The sequence below is a fragment of the Erpetoichthys calabaricus genome, chromosome 6 (genome assembly GCF_900747795.2).
Source record: "Erpetoichthys calabaricus chromosome 6, fErpCal1.3, whole genome shotgun sequence".
NCBI classification, from domain to species: Eukaryota; Metazoa; Chordata; class Cladistia; order Polypteriformes; family Polypteridae; genus Erpetoichthys; species Erpetoichthys calabaricus.
The window spans coordinates 173,102,243-173,126,405 of NC_041399.2; the positions used below are offsets into that span (position 1 = coordinate 173,102,243).

At 35.1% G+C, this 24,163-nt stretch overlaps 1 protein-coding gene across 6 annotated transcripts in view; it reads left to right on the top strand.

The window, feature by feature from the left end:
• Window positions 1-24,163, top strand: part of pard3aa (par-3 family cell polarity regulator alpha, a) — a 971,084-nt gene that overhangs the window by 486,905 nt on the left and 460,016 nt on the right. For all 6 annotated transcript variants that reach the window (XM_028804116.2, XM_028804120.2, XM_051929054.1 and 3 more), the window contains 3 exons: window positions 9,113-9,252; window positions 13,400-13,528; window positions 22,471-22,512. In XM_028804116.2, the coding sequence (XP_028659949.1) occupies window positions 9,113-9,252; window positions 13,400-13,528; window positions 22,471-22,512 (311 nt within the window). The remainder of the gene's footprint in view (window positions 1-9,112; window positions 9,253-13,399; window positions 13,529-22,470; window positions 22,513-24,163) is intronic.

Below are 24,163 nucleotides of genomic sequence, written 5' to 3' on the forward strand. Positions count from 1 at the left end.
TTTATGTCATTTCTATGCAAGGTGGTGGGTTATGATCTTATGAAATTTGTATTCAATATCTTTGAAAGTCCCTCTTCATTTCACACATTCCATTTGAATAAATGCTTTCAATCAACACAGTTACAGCAGTTTGAAATACATACCTCAGAAATGTACCTTTTAGCAGTTACAGTCATAATACTCTTTGAAATGTATGACTCATACTGTTTAGCACACATTTATTTTGATTCTTTTGGTCTTTTGTTTCATTTTGTCTCTAAGTGTGAAATTAAAGCAGGTTTTATCTCAAATGGTTGGAATCTTCTATTAGGACACAGACTTTTTTCCAGTGTTTGCTGTTAATGTTCTAATTTAGGTTAATTCAGATCCCACAGGAGTTCCTGTTTTCATAATGAACTCTACACACTTCATTGCTCTTGTGTAACACTAATCGGGACTCATTCTGTGAAGCAGTGATTTTTGTCATTTTTTTTTATTGCTGTCACTCTCAAGTTATAATTTTCTTTAGTTGTTATGTTTCGTCCTCATGACAGTTGTAGAGAGAATGGAAGGTTTTAAATACCTCTAGTTCGAAGTTTGTTTTTCGCTTTGTGTCCAAAGCACTTCATTTGAAGTAATGGGCGGACTAAAGATTTGAGTTACTAAAATATGCTGAGTTTGTCCACGGTCCAAAACCTATTTATATGTTAATATTGCAATTTTTTTTCTCCGCCTCTTTTCCCCATTCTCAACTAAAAAATCCAGAAGATGCATAGTATATTTTTCAAAAGAGATTTAAATGAGCCTAATAAGAACAACAGAAGATTAGGTTATGACATAAAATTAAAAAAAATAATAATGCAGATTCAGGGGATGTGCTGTTTCCTTTTCCTTTTGAGCGTCTTCTGCAGTTTCGGTCCCCTTGCCATAAAAAAGCCTAGTAGCAATACTGAAGAGAGAAGTCCAGGTGTATGCTTAATCCATTTTTTCAAAATTTTCTTTGGAATTATATTAATCCACACCAGTTTTTTCAATTAAAAATCGATGCTCCCGTGGACATCTTTAGATAGTAAGAAGAAGTGTATTCAAAACAAAAACCAATAATCGAGTTAATCTGGAGCAAGCAACATAGTTGTTATTAGTTAAGCAGAATAGTGCTCATAGAACTTCATACTCCCCTGCTGTTTGTAAAATCTCTTATGTTGTTACAAATGCACTCATATTTTGTCCAAATGCATTTTTAGATCACTGAGTACAGGTTTCCAATCAAACTGAAAAAGATGTCTCCTTCCAGCACAGTGGAGTGTCTGACCAGATATTCCCTAAAATGTTTCAATTTCCATGTGTGTAAAATGCTCGAAGGTTGTACTTGCCTGGCATCTAAAAATGGGAAGGGGACCTTAAAAGGATCCCTAAGTGCAGTACGATACAGTGATCTTCACATGTTGAACAAAGTATTACACTAGAAAGATTAATTTGCCAAGTGAGTCTGTTGCAGAAGAATTTTTTGTTATTTTTCCCTAATGCTCATCAGTAGAAGCCCATGGGTATACACACGTGTGCTGAGTGGAGTGCGTTTTTCACTATTGTTCTGCAAAAAAATATTTTTTTTTGTGTTTTAAAAGTATGAGACAAAGAATCCCTTCAGAGTTATGTGTGTTCTGTGTAAAAACAGTGTCTTGATGAAGTATCTCATTAGAAATCTTAGATATTCTTAAAAATACCCTACCAAGAACTACACAAGTTCCTCACCAATGAAGTGTGTAATAATTTGATAGGTAGCCGAAAAGCCAGTGAGGCTGCATTTAGGCTAGCTGCAGAACTCTGGCTTCAAAGATGCAAGGATCCACTAGATGTGCTCCCTAATGACTGACTATTCCTGGACCAGATTTGTAATTCTGGGCAGAACTGGATGAGAGACTGCCAAAGGCGGCATGAAACCACCTCCTCCTTAGAATAGGTGGAACTTGGAGCTAGTAGGATTGGTATTGACAAGCACAGAAAATGAAGGAAAATAAATGGCCAGAACTGTGGTGAAGGGTGTGTTTTGGGAAATGTTGTTAAGTATTGGAGAGGCTGCAGGGGTACTGGAGTACCTATAAACAAATTGTGTTTTTTTGTTTTATTTTGCCATAAAACCATAGTTTTTGGAATAGTTTGGCTTCCTTGAGTTTAAGATACAGGTAGCATAGAGAAGAAGAAGTTGACACCATACGTGATTCATACTATGTAGGAATCCACCTTAATTTGGATTGGCAGTGAGTTTTTTTCTTTTTGGAAATATCATGTGGAATCTCAGTATATTTTACTGTAAATACAGTTTTATAGGTATATATTTATTGCTGAAAGTAATATGCTTGCTGTATTGTCATTGGTGTATTTTCATAATGGAAAAATAGACATAATCACTACCATCACTGATTCGCCTTAACCATAATCTTCAGCATGGTGCACAGCTTACAGTGTGCAATTAGTTAATGCAGAGCCATTAGAGAGATGGTCTTCTAATGACTTTAATTTGAAACCATTTGAGAGAAATTCCTATAATGAGATAATGCTGGATTCTTTAGTTAGTTAATTTGAATAGCATTTAAAATTATATTTATTTACTTTAAAGAATGCATAAGGTTTTGGTTTATTTGTTTTGGTATAATTGTGTCACAGAGTTGTAATATAATAAATTAAGATGTTGCTAGTTTCTGAAAGGTAGCTTCATTTCACTTTTTTCAGCATGTTTTCCATACATTAAATGGCTAATGTAATTGAAGCTTCCAAGTTAATAAAAGACCTGCAAAAATGTTATTTATTAGTAACTTATTATTAATTAGTAATTTATTAGTATTAATAATTATTTATTCACGACACTTTGTGAAACATATTTATTTTCCACATATGCAATTAAGGATGTTCATGCCTTACATTTATCTCATGGGTTTCTGCTGCGCTCTTTTTCATGTATGCCTGACTTTCAAATTGGTAAAATTTGAAATTAGAAATTTGATTTTGTTCATTAGTGACATGATTTGAATGTATGTTATATTCATTGTTTCTTTGTATGTATGGTGTTTCTCTACACATCATATGTTTTGTTCTGCAGGTATTTTCAGGGTACTATAAATGGCACAGTAATGTGACCCTTTAACATGTTTGTCACTGCACTCTTTCGTCATTGTGCTGCTTTTGACATTCTTTTGTCCTGTTCACTTTTTTTTTAAAATTTTATTGTAATCATTCCATACAAATAGATCAGTTTTTACAAAAAATAGGATTGAAATCAAATCAACCCTCACCCCTGAGAAAGAGAGCATGGCCAACAGAGTAAAACTTAAAGCTAGTAAAAATAAGAAAATTGATGAGTTTAATAAGCGGATAAAGATAAATGGAGAAGAAAAAGAAATGGGAAAAGAATCTGCTTCCTCAGTCCTCTAAGAGCTTAATCTAAAATGTTATTGATTGGATCCTGCCAGGTTTTGAAAATGTTCTGCACAGATCCTCTAAGTGAGAATTATAGTTTGAAATTGAAAAAAATCTATAAAATATCAGTTACCCACTGACTTAAAAGAGGAGAGTTAGGATTCTTCCAGTTGAGCAAAATAAGTCTACGTGCCAATTGTGTAGTAAAGGCAATCACAGTTTGTTTGTCCTTCTCAACTCTAAGCCCATCTGGGAGCACACCACACACAGCTGTTAATAGGTTACGAGGTATTGTGACACCAAGGCTGTTTGAAAGGCATTTAAATATTTTTTTGGTGCAGGCCCTGTTCACTTTTTTTTGCACCACCACTGTAACTTGTATGCCTGCTTCTTGTGTTTTAGGGTTTTTTTTGTGTGTTTTAGCACCATGCCACAAATAGTAGTTATACAGTAGTTTACTATGAATGTGTGGTTACTTTTGGAATGAGTGCAACCTACCCTAAATGTTTCATGTCTCAAAAGCAAGGGGAGGATCATTTCTTAATCATACCTGCACTACACTAGAGCTTGGCACTTTATAGAATTGTTTAAAAAATCTTGGTAATTGTTATTTGTAAATTACAGCATATCTGTATTCTTTACAAATTAAATCATTAGTAAGGTCACCTTTCCAGAAGCCACAATACAGGAAAGGCACTACAAGCACATTTTCCTGAGTGCTGTATTACAATCAGCTGTTTACTTACTTACTTTGACTCAGATGGACAGTTTTTTTCACTGATATTGATGATGCTAGTCACTTCAGAAAATGGATGTTCATAAACCATTGCAGGAGATGAAGGCTAAGGTGATATCCAGAAAGACATACTCTGCATTTTTCTTATCTGTCTCTTAAAATAATGTATTTTGCAATTGCAGCCATATCTTGAGCATTACCAATATTATAGCAGTGCTTAGTAAAGTTTATGCCCTCATAACTTGGTTACAGAAATGTTAATGGTAAGTGCCCGTAACATTAATAAGCAGCAGCAGCAATTATTAGCTTTGATCAGTTAATTAAGGAGGCAAAGACTTCCAGTGCATGGATGTATGTAGCTGCTTTACTTTGAACATCATTCATTATGTTTTTTTTGTCTTCCTGTATAAGAATGTTCTCACAATTTATGTTCTCACTAGTGAGCCTATGCAAATGAAAAACTGAAAAAAAACTCACCTGTTTTACTGATCTTCACAGCATAAATAAAGCATTCACATGAGCATGCTGTATTTTTCAACTGTATTTGTCTTTTTCTCTTGTTTTTTAGATGTTGAGAGTTGTACGCTTTATGAAATATATTTTATCAACAGGTTTACTTTGTCATTTCTTCATAGTTCCTTTCCTCCTTAATTCTGATTTATAAGTATCATTAAAATTACTGATGTGTATTTATTCGTAGGAGGAAAGGTAGAACATTCATTTATTAGGTAACAAAGTCATGTCATCCTTCTGTATACACAAAGAGCGACAGCCCTAGTAGTCTTTGTATTTGTGCAAATAGAGCGTGAATGTATTTTATTTTCAAATAATGTTTTCAAATTTGCTATTATTTTTTTCCTTTCTGTAGTTGTTGTTTTAGAATACTTGGATGCAAAGGTAATATGCACACTGGAGTTACAAATGGATAACAGTTTCATTTATATAAAATTGTATGAATATGTATGTTTGAATTGTGTTTGAATATTGCTTTTTAATGTGATTGTGGCATATTTCCTTAAAATGTTGCATTTATTATTTATTTATTTCTTAAATATCTATTCAGCTAAACAGCCACTCAGATTTAGCCTGCATTTTGGACTGTACCATCATTTACCATGGTCATCAGGCAAATGTAGAAAGGAGGGATAAGAGTACTGTTAGAAAAAAATTAAAGTAAACTATATTTGCATCAGGGAGACAGTTGCAATTCTGCTAGTCTGATTCAATATGTACATTTTGTTAGAGTTATGTTTCCCTGTGTTTTCTGTTATATTATTCTTTCACAATTATTGTTTTTTATGTCTTTATGTAATTTCCATTGGGTGTGCTTATTATGTTTTTTGTGTCCGAAGTCTTTAAATGTTCTGCCATTCCTTGCGTTTTGTGGGTGGAACTCAAGGAAGTGGGGCCACCCTCACATAACTTCTCGGGGGTCCTCCTACTACCTTTAAATTGTGGTCAGCAAGAGGGTGTATTGTTTTCTTTCTAGATTTTCTAGTTCCGGATTTTTCACTTACGTTATTGAATTTTGCTTATGGATTTCATATTGGGACTTGTTTGCTTTGGGTTACCTTTTTGGCAAACCATTTTTTTTTATTTGTTGCCCAGCTAATCTAGTATTTTTTTTTGTTTTTCTTTTTAGTTTTTGTTAATAAATTCTCAGTTTATAAAGATACTTTGTTTTTGATGGTGTTATCAAGCCAGAGGTTTACAGTTACTCTTTCCCTTGTAAGGCATTTTTGATATATTTGATATAAATATACAACAGTGATTTCAGTGTTGATCAGTGGCCTTCCCAGTCACCAGAAGTGAAACCAGCAGAACACATTTAGGATGTGATAGAACAGGAGATGTGCAGCTCGAACTTGTAGCTGACAATTCAGAAGAAATTTCATTCTTTTTCGCATAATTTGCAATGACTTTGTTTTACTGGAAGTAAATGCTTCTAATGAAGCATGTGGTTGGTCCAATTTAGTTGAAGGCAAGATAAGGGGATGCTGTAATTGTCAAAATGACACAAATGACCCACACGCAGATGTAAAACGTGGTTGTATTTTTATCAGCTAATCTCTTTTTTTCTAATTTGATTATAAACATACACAACCCCAATTCCAAAAGAGTTGGGATGCTGCGTAAAATGTAAATAAAAACAAAATGCAATGATTTGCAAATTTCATAAACACATATTTTGTCACAACAGAACATAGAAAACTAATCAAATGTTTAAACTGAGGAAATGTTCCATTTTAAGAAAAGAATAAGGTCATTTTGAATTTAATGACAGCAACACATGAGCAAAAAAGTTGGGACAGAGACATGTTTAGCACCCCCTCTTCTTTTAACAACAGCCCATAAACGTCTGGGAACTGAGGAGATCAGTTGCCGGACTTTTGGGAGAGGAATGTTGTCCCATTCTTGTCTGATATAGGTTCTAGCTGCTCAGCAATACTGGGTCTCCTTTGTCATATTTTTCATTTCATGATGCGGCAAATATTTTCAAATGGTAAAAGGTCTGGACTTGTAGGCAAGCCAGTTCAGCACCCGGACTGTTCTACTTTGAAGCCATGCTTTTGCAATAGATGCAATATTTGTGTATATACCTGTGTATACCTTTCAGCATTGATGGTGCCCTTCCAGATGTACAAGCTGCCAATTCCATAGGCACTGATGCACCCCCATACCATCAGAGATACATGCTTTTCAACTGATTGCTGATAACAAGCTGGTTAGTCCCTCTGCTTTTTAGTTTTAAGAACGTGGCATCCATGCTCTGTTTTCCAAATAGAATGTCAAATTTTGATTTGTCTGACCACAGAACAGTTTTCCACTTTGCCATATCCCATTTTACATGAGCTTTGGCCCAGAGAAGGCAACAGCATTTCTGGATCATGTTCACATATGGCCTCTTCTTTGCATGACAGAGCTTTAACCTGCATTTGTGGATGGCACGGCAAATTGTGTTCACAGACAATGATTTCTGGAAGTTCTGGAAGTGTTCCTGAGGCCATGCAGTGATTTTGATGACAAAATCATGCCTGTTTTTAATGCAGAGCTGCCTGAGGGCCCGAAGATCACAGGCATCCAGCATTGATTTTTGGCCTCGTCTTTTGCGCAGAGATTTTTCCAGATCCTCTGGATCTTTTGATGATTTTACGCACTGTAGATGATGAGATATTCAAAGTCTTCGCAATTTTATATTGAGGAACATTATTCTGAAATTGTTCCACAGTTTGTAGATGCAGTTTTTTTGCAGATTTGTAAACCTCTGCCCACCTTTTCTTCTGAGAAACTCTGTCTCTCTAAGATGCTCTTTTTATATCCAATCATGTTACTGACCTGTTGCCAATTAACCTAATTAGCTGCAAAATGCAAAAGGTGTTTCTTTTTAGTACCATTTACTTTTCCAGCCTTTTGTTGTCCCTATCCCAACTTTTTTGAGACAAATTCGATTCAAAATGAGCCAGAAATGAAATTTTAAAATACTAAAGTGTCTTAATTTCAACATTTGATATGTTTTCTGTGTTCTATTGTGAATACAATAGGGGTTTATGAGTTGTGCAAATTATTACATTCTGTTTTTATTTACATTTTACAAACTTTTTTGGAATTGGAGTTATATATGTATCATTTTAATCAAATAATTATTAAACAATGTCTCCCAAGTACTTTCACTGTGAAAGTAAGTAGAATCCTGCTTAAATGTAATCTAGTGATGCATACACATGTTGTTTAGAAGATTCCTCATTAAAGCTAAATTTGTAGGTTAGTTATAGGTATTTCTTCAAGCAAGAAATTTCTGTTGAGTTAAAACAATAACATATAAATATCCATTAATTTGGATGAACTGTGTCTTGCTAAGTCCAGAAATCATTTAAATGACTGACAGCTCTATTTAACTGCATATAAAATAATGTTAATAAATGTAATGTGAGTTAATGCCCACATCCCTCATTTGACTAGTTAGAGCTAAATAGACCAGTGTTTTTTCACAGAAAATGATAATTTATTTTAATATTTTTTTCCATTCAGATTGATTGTCTATTAAATCAAGTATAATTCCCACCCCCCTAAATGTGATCAGGCATCTTGTTTTTTCTAAAGGCCCCTGACAGTGATATGTCGGCTGCATAAATGTATCCCCTTATCAAAAAGGTGCTCTCCTTCCTTTCTATTTTAGTGATCTTTGGCATTTCCAAAAATCTCATTCTTTGTTGGAGCTGCAGAGTTGGTCATCAGATAAGGTCAGGAATGTATTTCAGCCATTAGTGAGTGTTTGTCTGGGTTTTCAAACTAGAAATTGATATTAATTTGTTCCTTTGGAAAGGTCATTGTTTGAACTTTAAGCCCGTTACTTGCAGGGTTAATGCTCACATCCCTGATATAATGTCCTTAGATTTAGATGGCTGTTTAAACCTGTCACAAGCCAATCATTCACTGCAGCCTAAGATTCAATTTCAAATAGATTTACATTATAACTAATTGCCATTTTATCTGACATAATGAGTAGTGCAAGTGCTCATTCTGTATATTAGACAGAAAGTGAGAGATTATATGCATTTTGTTTCTGTTTTGTTAGTAGCTGGGTACATATGCAGTCAAACAGGAAAAGCGTAAAATCCTTTTGAGAAAGGAGGAAACTAGAGTAAATTCATACAAAGAACACACAGGAAGCCAATAAATGAACTGAGGTCCATGTTCTATAAAATTGTAATGTTGCAAGTCACAATGCCTTGATAAGTGAAGGAACAAAAATCTGTCGTTTACGATTGATTGAAGTTTGCACATTGAGATACCCAACCTTAGGTTAAAGGTTGTACCTTTAAGCACAGTGCCCCTGAGACTGGTGCATTTGTTCCTCCATTGTGCTCTTGTGTAATGTCATACAGAAGGAGTTCTTGCAGAAAAATTGTTAATATACTGTATTATCATTTATTGTGCAAAAGAATAAAAATTAATTCCTGAAATTGCCATTTTTTATTTCAGGTCCAGAGGGATTGGGTTTCAGTATCACATCTCGTGATGTTCCAGTTGGTGGGTCTGCACCAATTTTTGTAAAAAATATTCTTCCCAGAGGAGCTGCAATTCAAGATGGTCGACTGAAGGCAGGGGACAGGCTTTTAGAGGTAAAAACGGCGTATTAATATTATAATATTTACTGAAGTTTTTTTTTATAATGACCTGAAGTTCACCATACTGAACACAAATCCCTACCACATAGAAGCATTTTTTGGTAAAGGGGACCCTTCAGAATGTGGCATTCCGCTTCATGAGTACATTATTCACTTACTAAACAGGAAGATAATCTATTGTTTCTTCTCTTTTGTACAAGTATCTATCTGTCTGTACTTGGTTTTAAATCTTATCGTTATTTAAGCACAAATTATACTTCTGAATATTCCATCTTGAAATTCACCAGCTGTCTATCATAGACTGCTGTTTTTTTTAATTCATTTAGTTTTTTAGTACAGATGTAGGCTGGATTGCTCCTAATAGAGCAGTTGAATTCTGCTATATTCTGCCTTATGGTTCTTGAGCATTGTAATGCTGTCACTTATCTGGTATCTGCCATGCAGAACATTACACTTCCTCTGGCATAACACATTTCATTATTGAAGGTGAAAAACCTGATCATCGGCAGCTGGTATATCAAAACCTAGGAGCAAATGTGAATTAAAAGTGTGTAAACAAGAATGCCACAACACACGTTCTGAAAATTAATTCGATGTAGGGTGAGACCCTGATAATGCATCAATAGTGGACATAATTGGCAAACAGTTGTGTAAATAATTTTCAAGCATTTCAAAAAACTTGAGTCCTGCTTGAAACTTGTGCTAATATCTCTGTGAGACAGGGATATGCACTTCACCAAGCTGCCTGTAGCATAGCATATTGTGAACTCTGATCAAATTAAAAATGTGTTATGGACACTTAAATCAACAACTTTAACAGATTAGTATGAAGGTGGGGGATACATGTTTTATTTTTGAAACATAGTTTAAACATCAGATCTCATAATGCTGAACTTTTAGGAAAAGCTACAGACCCCATATCTATGAGATGTAGCAGAATGTTCTTATGTTTCTATTAATTCAATTAAATAAATTATTTCGTTAGTATAGATGCTTTAAGTAGAGTAATGTTAACTCCTACTGTGTTCAACCATATTTATATTTATATCTTTATCTGCCAGTGAGATGTTTGTATAGGGTGATTAATATATCATTATTTGGAATACATACATTTCTTATGTGTTTCATGTCTACAATGATCTGGATAAATGTAGGATGACAGGAAATGTTAGGCAAGGAATTTTGAACACATAACTAAAACAGAAACTTTTTGCATGTTATAGTACTAATGCAACAAGAAAAATTAACATTGTCAGATCAGGGGAGAGTGTAAATGTGACTGAGAGAATAAAACTGAATAATAAAATAAAAACAAAACGTTAACCTTTACAAGTGCCATAAATTTAAATTTACACTGGCTATTACAGACTCAAATCAAATGTATGTTTTTATTCTATAATAGTAACAATAAGAGCAGCTCACTACTCAAAACGTTAAATGCATTTAGGACTCCGGAATCAAACCTGAAACCTTTTGATTATAAGACAGCAGTTCTTACCTTTGCACCAGCCAAGCGGGCATATTAGTATTGTCCGCTAACCAAGTTTCTTTTTCATCGGTTATATTCTTGAATAAAAGTGTACTTGTTTTGTTATACTTGTACCTTTTATGAAAGTGTTTATTTGATACAGTATTTGGACTTCATTTTGTCATTAGTACTATAACATGCAAAACATTTCTGTTTAAGTTATGTGTTCAACATTTCTTGTCTTGCATTTCCTGTCATCCTACATTTACCCATATTGTTGTAGACACAGAACACACATGAAATGCATGTGTTCCAAATAAAGATATATTATTTACCCAATACAATTCCAGATACCTCACACCCAGATAAACAGACTTGAGCTGGGTGAACTTTTTGTCTGACTTGAGTTGCATAGATGGGGATGGGATTGCAGGCTGCTTGCTGCCAGTGCTGATCGACACATTTGCAAAACAAAGACGCTGATGAGGAGGTGCGAAGGTATTTAAGGTGGCCCTGGATTATGACTCTTTTCGTAGGTTTCAGGGATTCTAGTGTTAATGGCAAATCAAAAGTATTTAGTTTAATTAACACTAACATAAGGAAAAACCAAACTGAGTAATTATTGCATAAGTATTGTTTTGTCATTATACAGTGCATCCAGAAAGTATTCACAGCGCATCACTTTTTCCACATTTTGTTATGTTACAGCCTTATTCCAAAATGGATTAAATTCATTTTTTTCCTCAGAATTCTACACACAACACCCCATAATGACAACGTGAAAAAAGTTTACTTGAGGTTTTTGCAAATTTATTAAAAATAAAAAAACTGAGAAATCACATGTACATAAGTATTCACAATTACAGCCTCAAGTCTGTTTGAATATGATGCCACAAGCTTGGCACACCTATCCTTGGCCAGTTTCGTCCATTCCTCTTTGCAGCAACACTCTAGCTCCATCAGGTTGGATGGGAAGCGTCGGTGCACAGCCATTTTAAGATCTCTCCAGAGATGTTCAATCGGATTCAAGTCTGGGCTCTGCCTGGGCCACTCAAGGACATTCACAGAGTTGTACTGAAGCCACGCCTTTGATATCTTGGCTGTGTGTTTAGGGTCGTTGTCCTGCTGAAAGATGAACCGTCGCCCCAGTCTGAGGTCAAGAGCGCTCTGGAGCAGGTTTTCATCCAAGATGTCTCTGTACATTGTTGCAGTCATCTTTCCCTTTATCCTGACTAGTCTCCCAGTTCCTGCCGCTGAAAAACATCCCCACAGCATGATGCTACCACCACCATGCTTCACTGTAGGGATGGTGCCAGGTTTCCTCCAAACGTGATGCCTGGCATTCACACCAAAGAGTTCAATCTTTGTCTCATCAGACCAGAGAATTTTCTTTCTCATGGTCTGAGAATCCTTCAGGTGCCTTTTGGCAAACTCCAGGCGGGCTGCCATGTGCCTTTTACTAAGGAGTGGCTTCTGTCTGGCCACTGTACCATACAGGCCTGATTGATGGATTGCTGCAGAGATGGTTGTCCTTCTGGGAGGTTCTTCTCTCTCCACAGAGGACCTCTGGAGCTCTGACAGAGTGACCATCAGGTTCTTGGTCACCTCCCTGACTAAGGCCCTTCTTCCCCGATCGCTCAGTTTAGATGGCCAGCCAGCTCCAGGAAGAGTCCTGGTGGTTTGGAACTTCTTCCACTTATGGATGATGAAGGCCACTGTGCTCATTGGGACCTTCAAAGCAGCAGAAATTTTTCTGTAACCTTCCCCAGATTTGTGCCTCGAGACAATCCTGTCTCGGAGGTCTACAGACAATTCCTTTGACTTCATGCTTGGTTTGTGTTCTGACATGAACTGTCAACTGTGGGACCTTATATAGACAGGTGTGTGCCTTTCCAAATCATGTCCAGTCAACTGAATTTACCACAGGTGGACTCCAATTAAGCTGCAGAAACATCTCAAGGATGATCAGGGGAAACAGGATGCACCTAAGCTCAATTTTGAGCTTCACGGCAAAGGCTGTGAATACTTATGTACATGTGCTTTCTCAATTTTTTTATTTTTAATAAATTTGCAAAAACCTCAAGTGAACTTTTTTCACATTGTCATTATGGGGTGTTGTGTGTAGAATTCTGAGGAAAAAAATGAATTTAATCCATTTTGGAATAAGGCTGTAACATAACAAAATGTGGAAAAAGTGATGTGCTGTGAATACTTTCCGGATGCACTGAATGTCTCTGGCAAGGTTTTCTTTCCTTTCCCTGTAATCTGACATGAATTTCAGAGATCTAGGCATCAGTTTTGTGCTTAAACACAATGAGTAAACACCTTTGTTTGCAACATATCCTTATGTATCTGTAATTGAGGTTGGTTTCTGCTTTCCACACTTGGCTGCTGTAGTAGTCCACAGCACCCTTCAACAATGAATCTCTTCTAAAATGTGATTCTTTTTGTGTTATGTCATGGTGTTTACAGTTTAGTTTTTTCTTTTGATGTCTATGAGTAGAATATTAATATTTAGTCCCCGGAGAAATTACTTGCTAAAAGCATGACATTTTCATAAGGTATGCTATATCTCTCTGATTGATTTTTTTATTGTTTTATACTTTGATGTTTATGTTCTTGATAGATGTGTGTAATATTTTAGTTAACTTGATCCTTTTCCTAAACATTAAGGTAAATGGTGTTGACCTGAATGGTAAAACGCAGGAGGAAGCTGTTGCTCTATTAAGAGGTACAAAAATGGGAGGAACTGTCAATTTGATAATTCTTCGACAGGAGGAAGCATTTTTACCACGGGAATTGGTAAGTTTATTCTTGTGTTAGAGTTGTCCTAAAGTTTATGCCGATTTTTCATAATATTGGATCAGAATATCTTTTTTTTGCAATATTATACTACTTTGGTACTTGGTTTCCTATCCGATTTACTATCAAGCTGTTGGGAGGTTGCACTAACCACTTGTCAGACACCTGGGAAGACAGAAGGCACAAGTTCTTTAAACAAATGGTGTTTCCTGTAATTAATTTTATGATTCAGCACTTGCAGTATCTAGTCAGGCAAGAAGCCCTCCAGCCATGATCATATGGTGATGTTCTGCCATTTTGATCAAAATGCAGAAATTAGGTTGCTTGATTTGATTTTACTGGTGCAGTTCTTGAAAGGCTGTTATAAAACTTCTTTCACTAGGAAACTTCATGAGATGATTATAAACAGTGTTCCTGTTGTGTACTTTAAATGGATCTGTAGATTAGATGGATGGATGAAGAAAGCAACCACTTCATTGGTTCCTAGGGGGAAATTGGGCATTTTATAGAATCTAATATAAATATTATTAAATTATAATAAACAATCCATCCCTCCCTCAACACACTCCAAAATGACAAAAAGGAAAGGAAATGAAACTAAATAGAAAGAAAAAACTTCTAACTTGGCTAAAGATAAATTAGCAGTTGCAGACAAAGTGATGCATTATAAAGGTGTGTTGCTTTTAGTATAAAGGAGCCCCAGTAGCCTTTCTTGACACACTTCTGCTGAATAATTTTAGTCTGAAAGTGCCTAAAATTAGTGTGTCAGAGAAAGTATTAGTCAGTCATTTTCTAATTTGCTGAGTCCTGAACAGGGTTACAGGGGTGCTGGAGCTTATCCAATCTAGCATAGGGTGCAAGATAGGAACAAACCCAGTACAGGGCATCAGTCCATCGCAGGACGAAGACACTCACACCATACACACACTAGTGCCAATTTGGTATAGCCAATCCATCTAACCTGCATGTCTTTTGACTGTGGAAGGAAACTGGAGCACCCAGAGGAAACCCACATGGATATGGGGAGAGCATACAAACACCATGCAGAGAGGACCTGGGAAGCAAACCCTTTTCACCTTACTGTGAGGCAGCAGTGTTACCATTATTATATACTCAGTGTTACCAGGGTGTTTAGCATTATTCATAATGGCTTTCAGATCTGTCTTCATTCTCTCTTTCGCTACTACTTCCAACGCGTCAAAAGTATACCCCATTAGAGAGCCTGCCTTTTTAATTATCTGTTTGATTCATTGGGCTTTTCTTAAAGTGATTTTTCCACACAAACACACCATAGCAGAAAAAAATGGCCACTATGGAGTTGTTGAATATAAAGGATGTAACTACCCACATTAAAGGAGCATAGTCACCTAAGAAAAGAAAAAGTCTGCTCTGCCCTTTCTTACATAGTTCTTCTATGTTACACAAGACCAGTCTAGCCTGTTGTTAATTTGGACTCCATGTACATGTAGCTGGGCACCATCACCACATGCGCGCTCTGTATAGCGTAAGGACATAGAGGCTCTTTGATGCGATGAAAGTCAATAACCAGTTTTTTGGTTTTACAGATGTTAAAGCTGCAGATAATTCTTTCTGCACCAAGAAACAAAGTTCTCCACCTGAGTCCTATACTCTGTGTCATCCTCCTTGTCAATACACTCCATTACCGGAGAATAATTAGAGAATTTCTGTAAGTGACATGACCTGGAATTAGGGGTTTACGATGTTGGCAAAAAATGATATCTCAATATTTTCTGGGACTTTATTGTCAAAGATAATTAGACAATATTTTTCAACCTTTAAAAATGTATTTGTAAAAGTCTTACTGATCTAGCTTAGTCTTGTTAATAGGATATTAATTGTAACTTACTAATGAGAGTAAAGGAAACAACAGTTAAGAAAAACAGGTCTTGTTTATTTACTTAAAACTGTAAAATAAAAGAAAAACATTAAAGTCACCAAAGTATTTCTGAGATCAAACAGTGCAAGTATGAGTAAACCATTTCAAAGTGGCCTACAGGATTTACACAAACAAACTACACTAAGACCAACAAAGCTATGATAAAGCTATTACCCTTCATGTAAACAAGAATCCAAACTAATCAAATTTGAACTATAAGGCATTAGCATTGCAGGCTGGATAAACAAAAACTGCTCTGCTGTAAGGTGAATTGTGCAGCATATAAGCAAGAAGAAAAATTAAACATATACTGTACTTTAGTGTAAAAAGCCAAAGTTCTGTCAAATACTGCACAGAATAAAAAATATAGCATTTGTAAACAGGTTCTGCCATATACTGTATTGCACAAAGATACAAAAAAACCCAAACCTATAACACTTTTAAACAAATTACTAACTTCAGGTTCTGTCCAGTATTTTACAAAGAGGTCAGAAAAAATAAAACAATTGTAAAATTCTACTGAGGAAACATCAAGCTTTGTGACAAAATCACTAGTCTGTCCAGAGCATCTGGCTTCAGAGCAGCACTGTTACGTGTTACAACACTTTCTCTGGTGCTGAAAACCCTCTCAGAAGGCCTGCTTGCGGCAGGGATGCACAAGTATTTTTTTTGTAAGTTTCCCCAATTTGGGGAAATGTACTTTTTGTGTTTTCCACCATTCAAGTGGATTTACTTCACTGTCCACTTCAGGTATCATCAAGTAGCTCTTGATCTCTTTTTCAATGGCAGTGTGCAGAGGTTCGTCTTCTCTTAATTCCAGAGTTTTTTTGAAATAGTTGCCTACAGACATTTTTATTTGTTTTTTGCTCCCTCCCTTGTGCCATCACCTGCTCCAACTTCTCCAGCCATAGGGTGAACTGAAGCAGTTGAATGGCCTCAGGGTAGGGCTGTCATCCTCTGTCACCATAGCCATCAGTTCTTTTGTAGCTGCTGTTGTAATGGCTTCAGTACTGTCATCATTATTGTAGCGTTTTTTGTTTAAATGAACTGCTAACGTGTTACAGTTCGTGGGCTTTGACCCAGGTTGACACCTAAGTGTTAAGCAGAAGACAGATTAAAGAAATTCATTTTAAAACGTATAATAACTTAACATTTTGGTGCTTACATTGGATTTTATGAACCGATCGTTTTGGGAGGAAAATGAAGAAATGCTTTGGCAAATCAAGTAAATCTTCCCACAGCTGCAAACAAGATGAGTTGGGATGACAAACTCTGAGTCACCCACATTTAACTGTTCAAACATGGATAACATTACTTGCACAGGCCTGTAATCCTAACCCCACCATGTATATGCATGCCCCTCTGAGCTCTGCACCTTGCTTCCCTGAACTCCATCTCTGCCCCATCCCACGACCCGCTGCAAGGACTTTATCTGCCTATGCACTCGCTTTGCACACACATAATAGTCTATCCTATTAGGTTATATGAGGCAATGAATGCGTGGACGGTCAGGGTGTGTTTTTGATTGTTTTTTGCACAGTGAGTGACATACTCGGTAATTTCAACCCGCACATCATTAAAACAACAATTAAGATATTATTGTAGACAATTCATTTCGCACACTCCTATCTGGAATTATAATTCTTGTCTGGAGTGATTGAATTAGATCTTGATCCTGCTACTATCAGGATGAACTTGGCAAGTTTTCCCTATATGCGTGATTTACCTGGATATTGCAATTAACATCCATGTTTAATTCAGTTTTTATTGTATTTTGGTTCATTTGTGCACAGAATCAGAGCATTCTTTATAGATTTACAACTGTATAATAATAACAGTAAAGTTACATAATCTTAAAACTTTGCCCACATATATCACATATCTTTATATTAATATGGAGTGAATCAGAAATTAGTCTCACTGGTTAAATATAAAAAAAGTTATCAGAATGCAGAATTTGGCCAGCTGCCAATGGAGAAGAGGAAAACAAAGTCTTCAGCTGCTAGTTAAGGAAAAAGAAACAATTAAGGATTCTGGATCTTACAAAGTAAATCCATTAAAATTTAAGGCAAAACAAGTCTGCTCAAATAGCAGCACTAATTAAGTCAGTGGGAGGAACAAAAAGCTACAGCTACTGATGCCTTCCTGGAGCTGAGTTTGGGACTTCTGACTCGAGATAAACAGAAATACTGTATGGCCTCAAAATTGAAAAAATATCAAATGCGATACTTGTTTTTTTTTTTTTCCTGTAATGATGCTCCAGAGGTTAAGCCTGTGAAGTTTACAAGCTTCTCATTCATTTGTTAAAAGTATGTTGTGCTTCAAGATGGTGTAGGCATTATATGTTTTGATATAATATAAACTTTTCCCTTTTATACCCAGAAAATTAGCAGCCAAGGGAAGGAAGGTATTAAATAATAAGTGTAGATCTGAGAAATGCATTTCCTTTAGACATATTTGGAAGTGTGTGATGAGCTTTTTTTTTTTTACTGAAGGTGAAATTTCTTTCAAGTTTCATCTGCTTTTTATCTGAATATATTTTACTCTGAAAGATCTTGAGACTAAAAGTCTTCCTAAATCATATTTCATGATCTACTTTTTGTTTATTATATTTTGACACAGTTCTATACAAATGTACTTATGCATTTTCCTGCAGTAAGAGCTGATATGGAATTTATTTTTTTGAAAGAATTCTTGCTGAACACATTTTGCACATTTGTATTTTTAAGCATTTGTATATCTTGTGTACAGTATTTGCACTTCATATATATAGTAGAGGGAATGAACAGCAAAGAATTCACACTTAGGTAAAATTGCACAAATAAAAACTTAGTTACAGCTTTTGTAGATGAGGGATGACAAAAACCTTACTTGGGAAAGGGAAGCTGTTTTATTGGCTTACACCTAAAACGTAGAAATCACTTGTATGTTCAATTGCTTACAGTATCAGTTATACAGTCTCAATTTAATGTTATTCTTATACAACATCCATCTCAATCGATCTCAGTGTATCACTTGAAGTTTGTATACAGGTTGTCAGATTCAAAATGAATACATATGTTACAAAAGTGTAACTTAAAAAGCTCAGTTCTTGTTGTCTGTTTTCAATAGAGCTTCACATCTTTGGGTTAGTGTGTTACATTTAATGTCCCATTAATGTGCAAAAGTAGACTTCATTTTGGCAATTCCTCAGACTGTGATTGATAAAAACAAAGTGATACGTTAAAACAGGCTTAAGACTATTTAACATGACAAAACAAAATATATTACAAAGCACTTACTCATTTAGTTTGAGCTTTTAGGCTCAAGCTTGTGTGGCCTTTGCACCTTTATGTGTACATGTCCATTTTCCATTTTTTTGTGTGTAAAAGTGGAAGTTCCTCTATGGTTTTCACATTTCATTTTAGAGAGAAGTGTGCTATGTAAAAATAAATTAGCCTGAATGACTGTTATATTGTAAAGGTAATGTTACGTCACTGTGCTTTGTTGAGCCCCATATGGGACTGAGGTGGGTGAATGCTTGACACCATAATGGCTTTTGCCACATGCTTCTCTTAAAATTACTTTCCAGTGTTTGTCAGTTTGTATTTTGTAAATGGAACGAACCTTAACAAAACTGATAATGTCATTTCTCAATATCGTCTCCACCCTTCTCAATACACTTGTGCCACCTGCCTGGAAGTGTCTGGATTCCAGCAGAATTAAAAGTTTTTCTTGTCCTCACAGCCACTCGTGCACCTGAATTTTTATCAATCACTACATGCCAAAGGGGTACTACAGTCACTAGTGCAAATTACTATGTACATTTTCTAACTTTAGTTTGACTCCCCCCTCGTAATATTTTGGGCAAATGGAGTTTTGATTGGTATGAGGCCAATATAGTTTAGACTGTATACTAACAGTAATATCAGAACAAAACATTCTCAAACTCACGTATTCCAGTTTGGGGTTACAGGCATTCTTAACCTTTGAGCCTTTAGTCATTTAATACCCATGTGTATCCATCTGTTTCTGAACATGGTTCCTGAGTTTGTCTTTTAAGTACTTGTAAAAAAGGCATTCAGCCTTAAATTTGTTAGATGTGTCCATAGTACTAGGGTGTTGTACCGTGTTAGCCATTATGAATGTAGAGAAAAGCCAAGCAAAATGACACCATTTATTGGCTAACTAAAAAGATTTACAATACTGTGGATTCCAGAATAAAAGCCGAAAATTTCGTCCCAGATTTTTGGCTTGGAGTTTGGAGGTCGGTTTATGCAACGAGTATCGTTTCAGATTCAAGATTTCCAGCGCAATGCCGGTTTTGCCGATGAATACGGAAGTAATTAATGATGAAACCACAGCGCCATCTTTCAGATGAAGAAGTAACTTTGCATGCCGGTACTTTCAATTAAATAAAGAATTTATTCAAAAAAGTGTTTTAGTTGTTGATTTTATTAATAAAATTTATAATAAATTATCGGGAAGTTTAAATTAAAATACCGACTGTAAATGTCACTATAAAAAAATCCTTGAATGAAGAAATCGCCAATCCTCTTACTGCTGCCTTTTTAAAGATGTTTCAGCCTTCTTCCATTCTCGTACTTGTTTCTCGTTGATGCCAAAGTGACGAGCTGCTGCACTGTTATTTGATTCATTAGCAAACTTTACAACTTTCAACTTAAATGCGCTGTCATATTTCATACGTTTTTTCATAGGTGTAGTCATCTTTTTTTTTAACAAAAAATTTTATGTATTACCAGGTATATTTTTATTCACCAATAATGTTTTTAAAAATATACATTTTTTACATATACATGGTATACATAAACATTTATTGCGTATTTAAGTTAATCAAATTTATAACGAGTCTCCGGGAATCCACCCACCGATGTACCGTATTTGCGTATATAGTTTCAACACAAAGATTTCAACTTCTCTGCAATCACTTCCTGGTTTCCATCAAAAATGCCGGCAGTCTCAAATTCTCGCCGATAAACATGATAAATATACCTGAAAAGACACTTTTAAGGAAATTTAGAAAATTTTGCTTGGAGAAGGGGGTCGGCTTATATAACAGTCATCGGCAAATACATGTAATTTAGTAGGTAGAAAAGGGGGTCGGCTTATATACCGAGTCGGCTTATATTCCGGCATCTACGGTATGCAAGCTTTTCGAAAGCTTACATATTGTAATCTTTTTAGTTAGCCAATAAAAGGTGTCATTTTGCTTGGCTTTTCTTTAGATGTGTCCAGATACTTTACCTGTCTGTCATTTTATAGTTAACACTGAATTTTGGATTTTCTGTATTTTCTTATTACTATCTAGATAAGCTAGAGAAAAAAACAAAATCTTTAAGAGTTCCAGCCCAAAAGACCTTCCAGCCCGTATGGGGCTTTCTGTCTAACATAAGGTTTTCAAAGTATTAGCTTAAAAAAAAAGAACTGTGATCAAATTGTTATTAATATAATCAAGATAACACAAAATGATACATTAAATATAACCGCTACTGTTCCTGAATGCCATACACCCCTAGTCCTGTGTAATACCAAAGCAGTCACGGAGCCTTTAGCTTGCCACAGTGCACCATGGGGAGCCAGCAAATGACTGCAAAAGTAAGGAAGAAGAATTTAAGAGCAGGTAGAAGCTTCAAGAGAAAAATCTCAGAACAAATGAGTGAACTTAAATTTACATTTGAAATGTTTAACATATCTATAAATTTTATTTCAATTTTCAACATTCAAACTGTGTCTTACACAATGAATATAATAATTTCAAATGCAGACATACATCAGTAATTTAATGCCTTAAATGTGTACAATAATATGTTTTGGAATGCATGAGGCTACTGCAGTGGCAGACAGTACAGCCAATTTCTAGACTACAATTGCAGCCTGAAAATATTTCACCAAATAGCTTCGAACACACACACACACACACACACATCCCTATTTAGTCTTGTGATATCTACATATCTACATATGAGACAGAGTGAGAGTATAAGATAATTGTATCCCTTACCTTCTTACAAAATATGAGAAGAGACATGAGCCACTATGCACTAGGCTGATTTTAGTTTTTTAATTCTTTTCCTTCTTTTGTACATTTCACTACCAGTCCACATAAAATTGAATTAATGTAATGTGAGGTTCTTCTGTGCAGATAGTGTATCTAGGAATGATAAATATTAGAATTATTAGATTGATTAAATAGAATTACAGTCATTTATTTTCCATTGCTATTTTTTTTATGTTACACTTGAGCCAGTTCCCTTCAGAGACCTTATACTGTGTACTGTGGATTTCTGAATTCTGGTAGAAAATGTATAGATGTCTGTTTGATGTCTCTTTAGAAAATGGAGCAAACTCAACCATACTAAACCTTATCTCTATGGTGCATTTTGTGTGTATCTTTTTTTTATTTTTTAGGCCATAAAGTCTACAAGTACATAGATAAAGTGTCTCTGATAATTATACTCCAAATTTTTTAAATAAATTATAATTTAGATATTCTATATTATTTTGTCACTTTCCTTAATATGAAAAAATAATTATAGAAAAATTACATTCATAGCCTTCAGCATAGTGCAAGGAATCTTACTTAGTGTAATTACAGGTAATCATATAAACTAAATTCCGAGGAGGGAGATCTTTTCTATTCATGTCTGATGCACACTGCTTATGAGGGATTCGTTTTTCTAAAAATGGAAAATGCAATTATTATTAAAGAGGGGATTAAATTTCTTGTACTGAGAATGGCTGCCTTCACAATGCTGTATATGTTTTGCTAATTATATTAAATGTCTAAGGCTTATCAGTTGTTACTGGTCAATATTAATTCCCATAAATTTAACAAGTTGGTTTTGTCTTCAGTGTTACTTGATAATTTCTATCTACGTGCTAAATGTTAATTTAGAAGAAACTGCAATTAGTGGAAAGAAATAAATGGCTCGAAAGAGGTCAAATGTCTTTAAAGTAATTCTGGAAATTATATTTATTTCTGCTGACAGTTAGATAGATGACTTTGTTCATTTAGCTCTAAAGTGTCCTATTTCATCTTTTTCAGACTTCAGAACCAGATCAGATGCAAAACCCCAGAGAATCATCGGTAAGAAGTTGACTCTGACGCTTATGCAGAATAGAAAAGCATAAGAATTAGATTTTGAAATCAAACATCTGCCTGCTTGTTATACTTTATTATCTCTGAAAACATTTTTTGACCCCATTATGTATGTTTACAAGTGTTTAAGTTTCACTTATTGCTAATGTGTTTTATTTATGTATTTATTTTTGCAATAACATAATTGGCTCAGAATATTTTAGTAATATTGTTGCAAAAGGGCGTCCGTTTAGTGCTGTGTTGTCTAACTACCAGCTCTTCAGTTGTCAATGTTAAATTTTGAAGTGTGCACTATGACTAATTTGTTTACTGATATATTTTGACCATAAAATATTATTTCCAATTGATTTTTAATTTTCCATTATAGTTCAGTGATTCAAAGTAAGCTGGTGAACCATTTTCTGAGTTGTTTTTTGTATCTTTCCAGATATAATTAATGTTTGCTTCAATATTAAGACAGAATTTTATGAAACAGAACATTTTATTTTCAAGAACATGTAATTTATTTTTTACCTGTTAATCAAACAATCCTTAAGAGTTTAGAACATTAGAACAGTTTTGATGAGAATAGGCCATTCAACCCAACAAGCTCTTTTATTCTGTTCACCTACAAATTTTGAAAATTATATCAAGTCAACATTTAAAGGCCCAAAAATACGTACTATCCACCACACTACTTGGTAATTTATTCTATGTGTCTTTGCTGTTTAGATGCTCTTGATGATGCTCAGAAAGGTTCTGGACCCGTTTCACTTGAATTGGATAAGCAGGCATAGAAAAGTAGCAAATTTATAGATGAATACATTTGTGTAGCAAGGTGTAAAAAACTTGATTTAAAATATCAGACATTTATAACACCACTCTTACAAACTTCTTGTGCTTACTCAACTGCATTAGCGTAGGCTAACTAGCTGCACAATCTTAACCACAAAGTGCAACAAAGTTCATCTTTGTTATCTCAAACTTAATCCTGTGAGCTGTTCCGCACACACAAAAAGTGAATAGTCAGCTGTATACTGCAGTGTCTGTATAGTTTGGCAACTTTTGTGCTACCATTTCTTCCTGTATCCATTCATCCAAAATCACAAATAAGTAGGCATATTTATTACTGAGACTTTACATGCTAGAAGATGTCAGTGCCAAAATCTTGGCACTAATAATAATACATTTTATTTATTTGTAGGCGCCTCTCTAAACACTCAAAGACACCATAAAGCACTAATAAACAAGGCTAGGTACATTTAGACAGATTGATGGATGCTTTTTATGTTTCAGCAGCTGTATGTATCTAAATTTCCCTATGGGGTCAATATATTGTATCTAATACAGTGGAACCTCGGTTTGCGAGCATAATTTGTTCTGAAAACGTGCTCGCAGTCCAAAGCACTCGTATATCAAAGTGAATTTCCCCATAAGAAATAATGGAAACTCAGATGATTCGTTCCACAACCCAAAACTATTCATATAAAAATGATTAATACAAACTATAAAGTAAAAATACATAAAACAAATTAACCTGCCCTTTACCTTTGAAAAGAATCATGGCTGGTATGAGTGAGTTTCTAAACTCTTGTGGGATTCCACCCGATAGGACGACACGCAGAAGAGCGTCCCAAAGCAGTCGCAGTCTCCCAGCGCT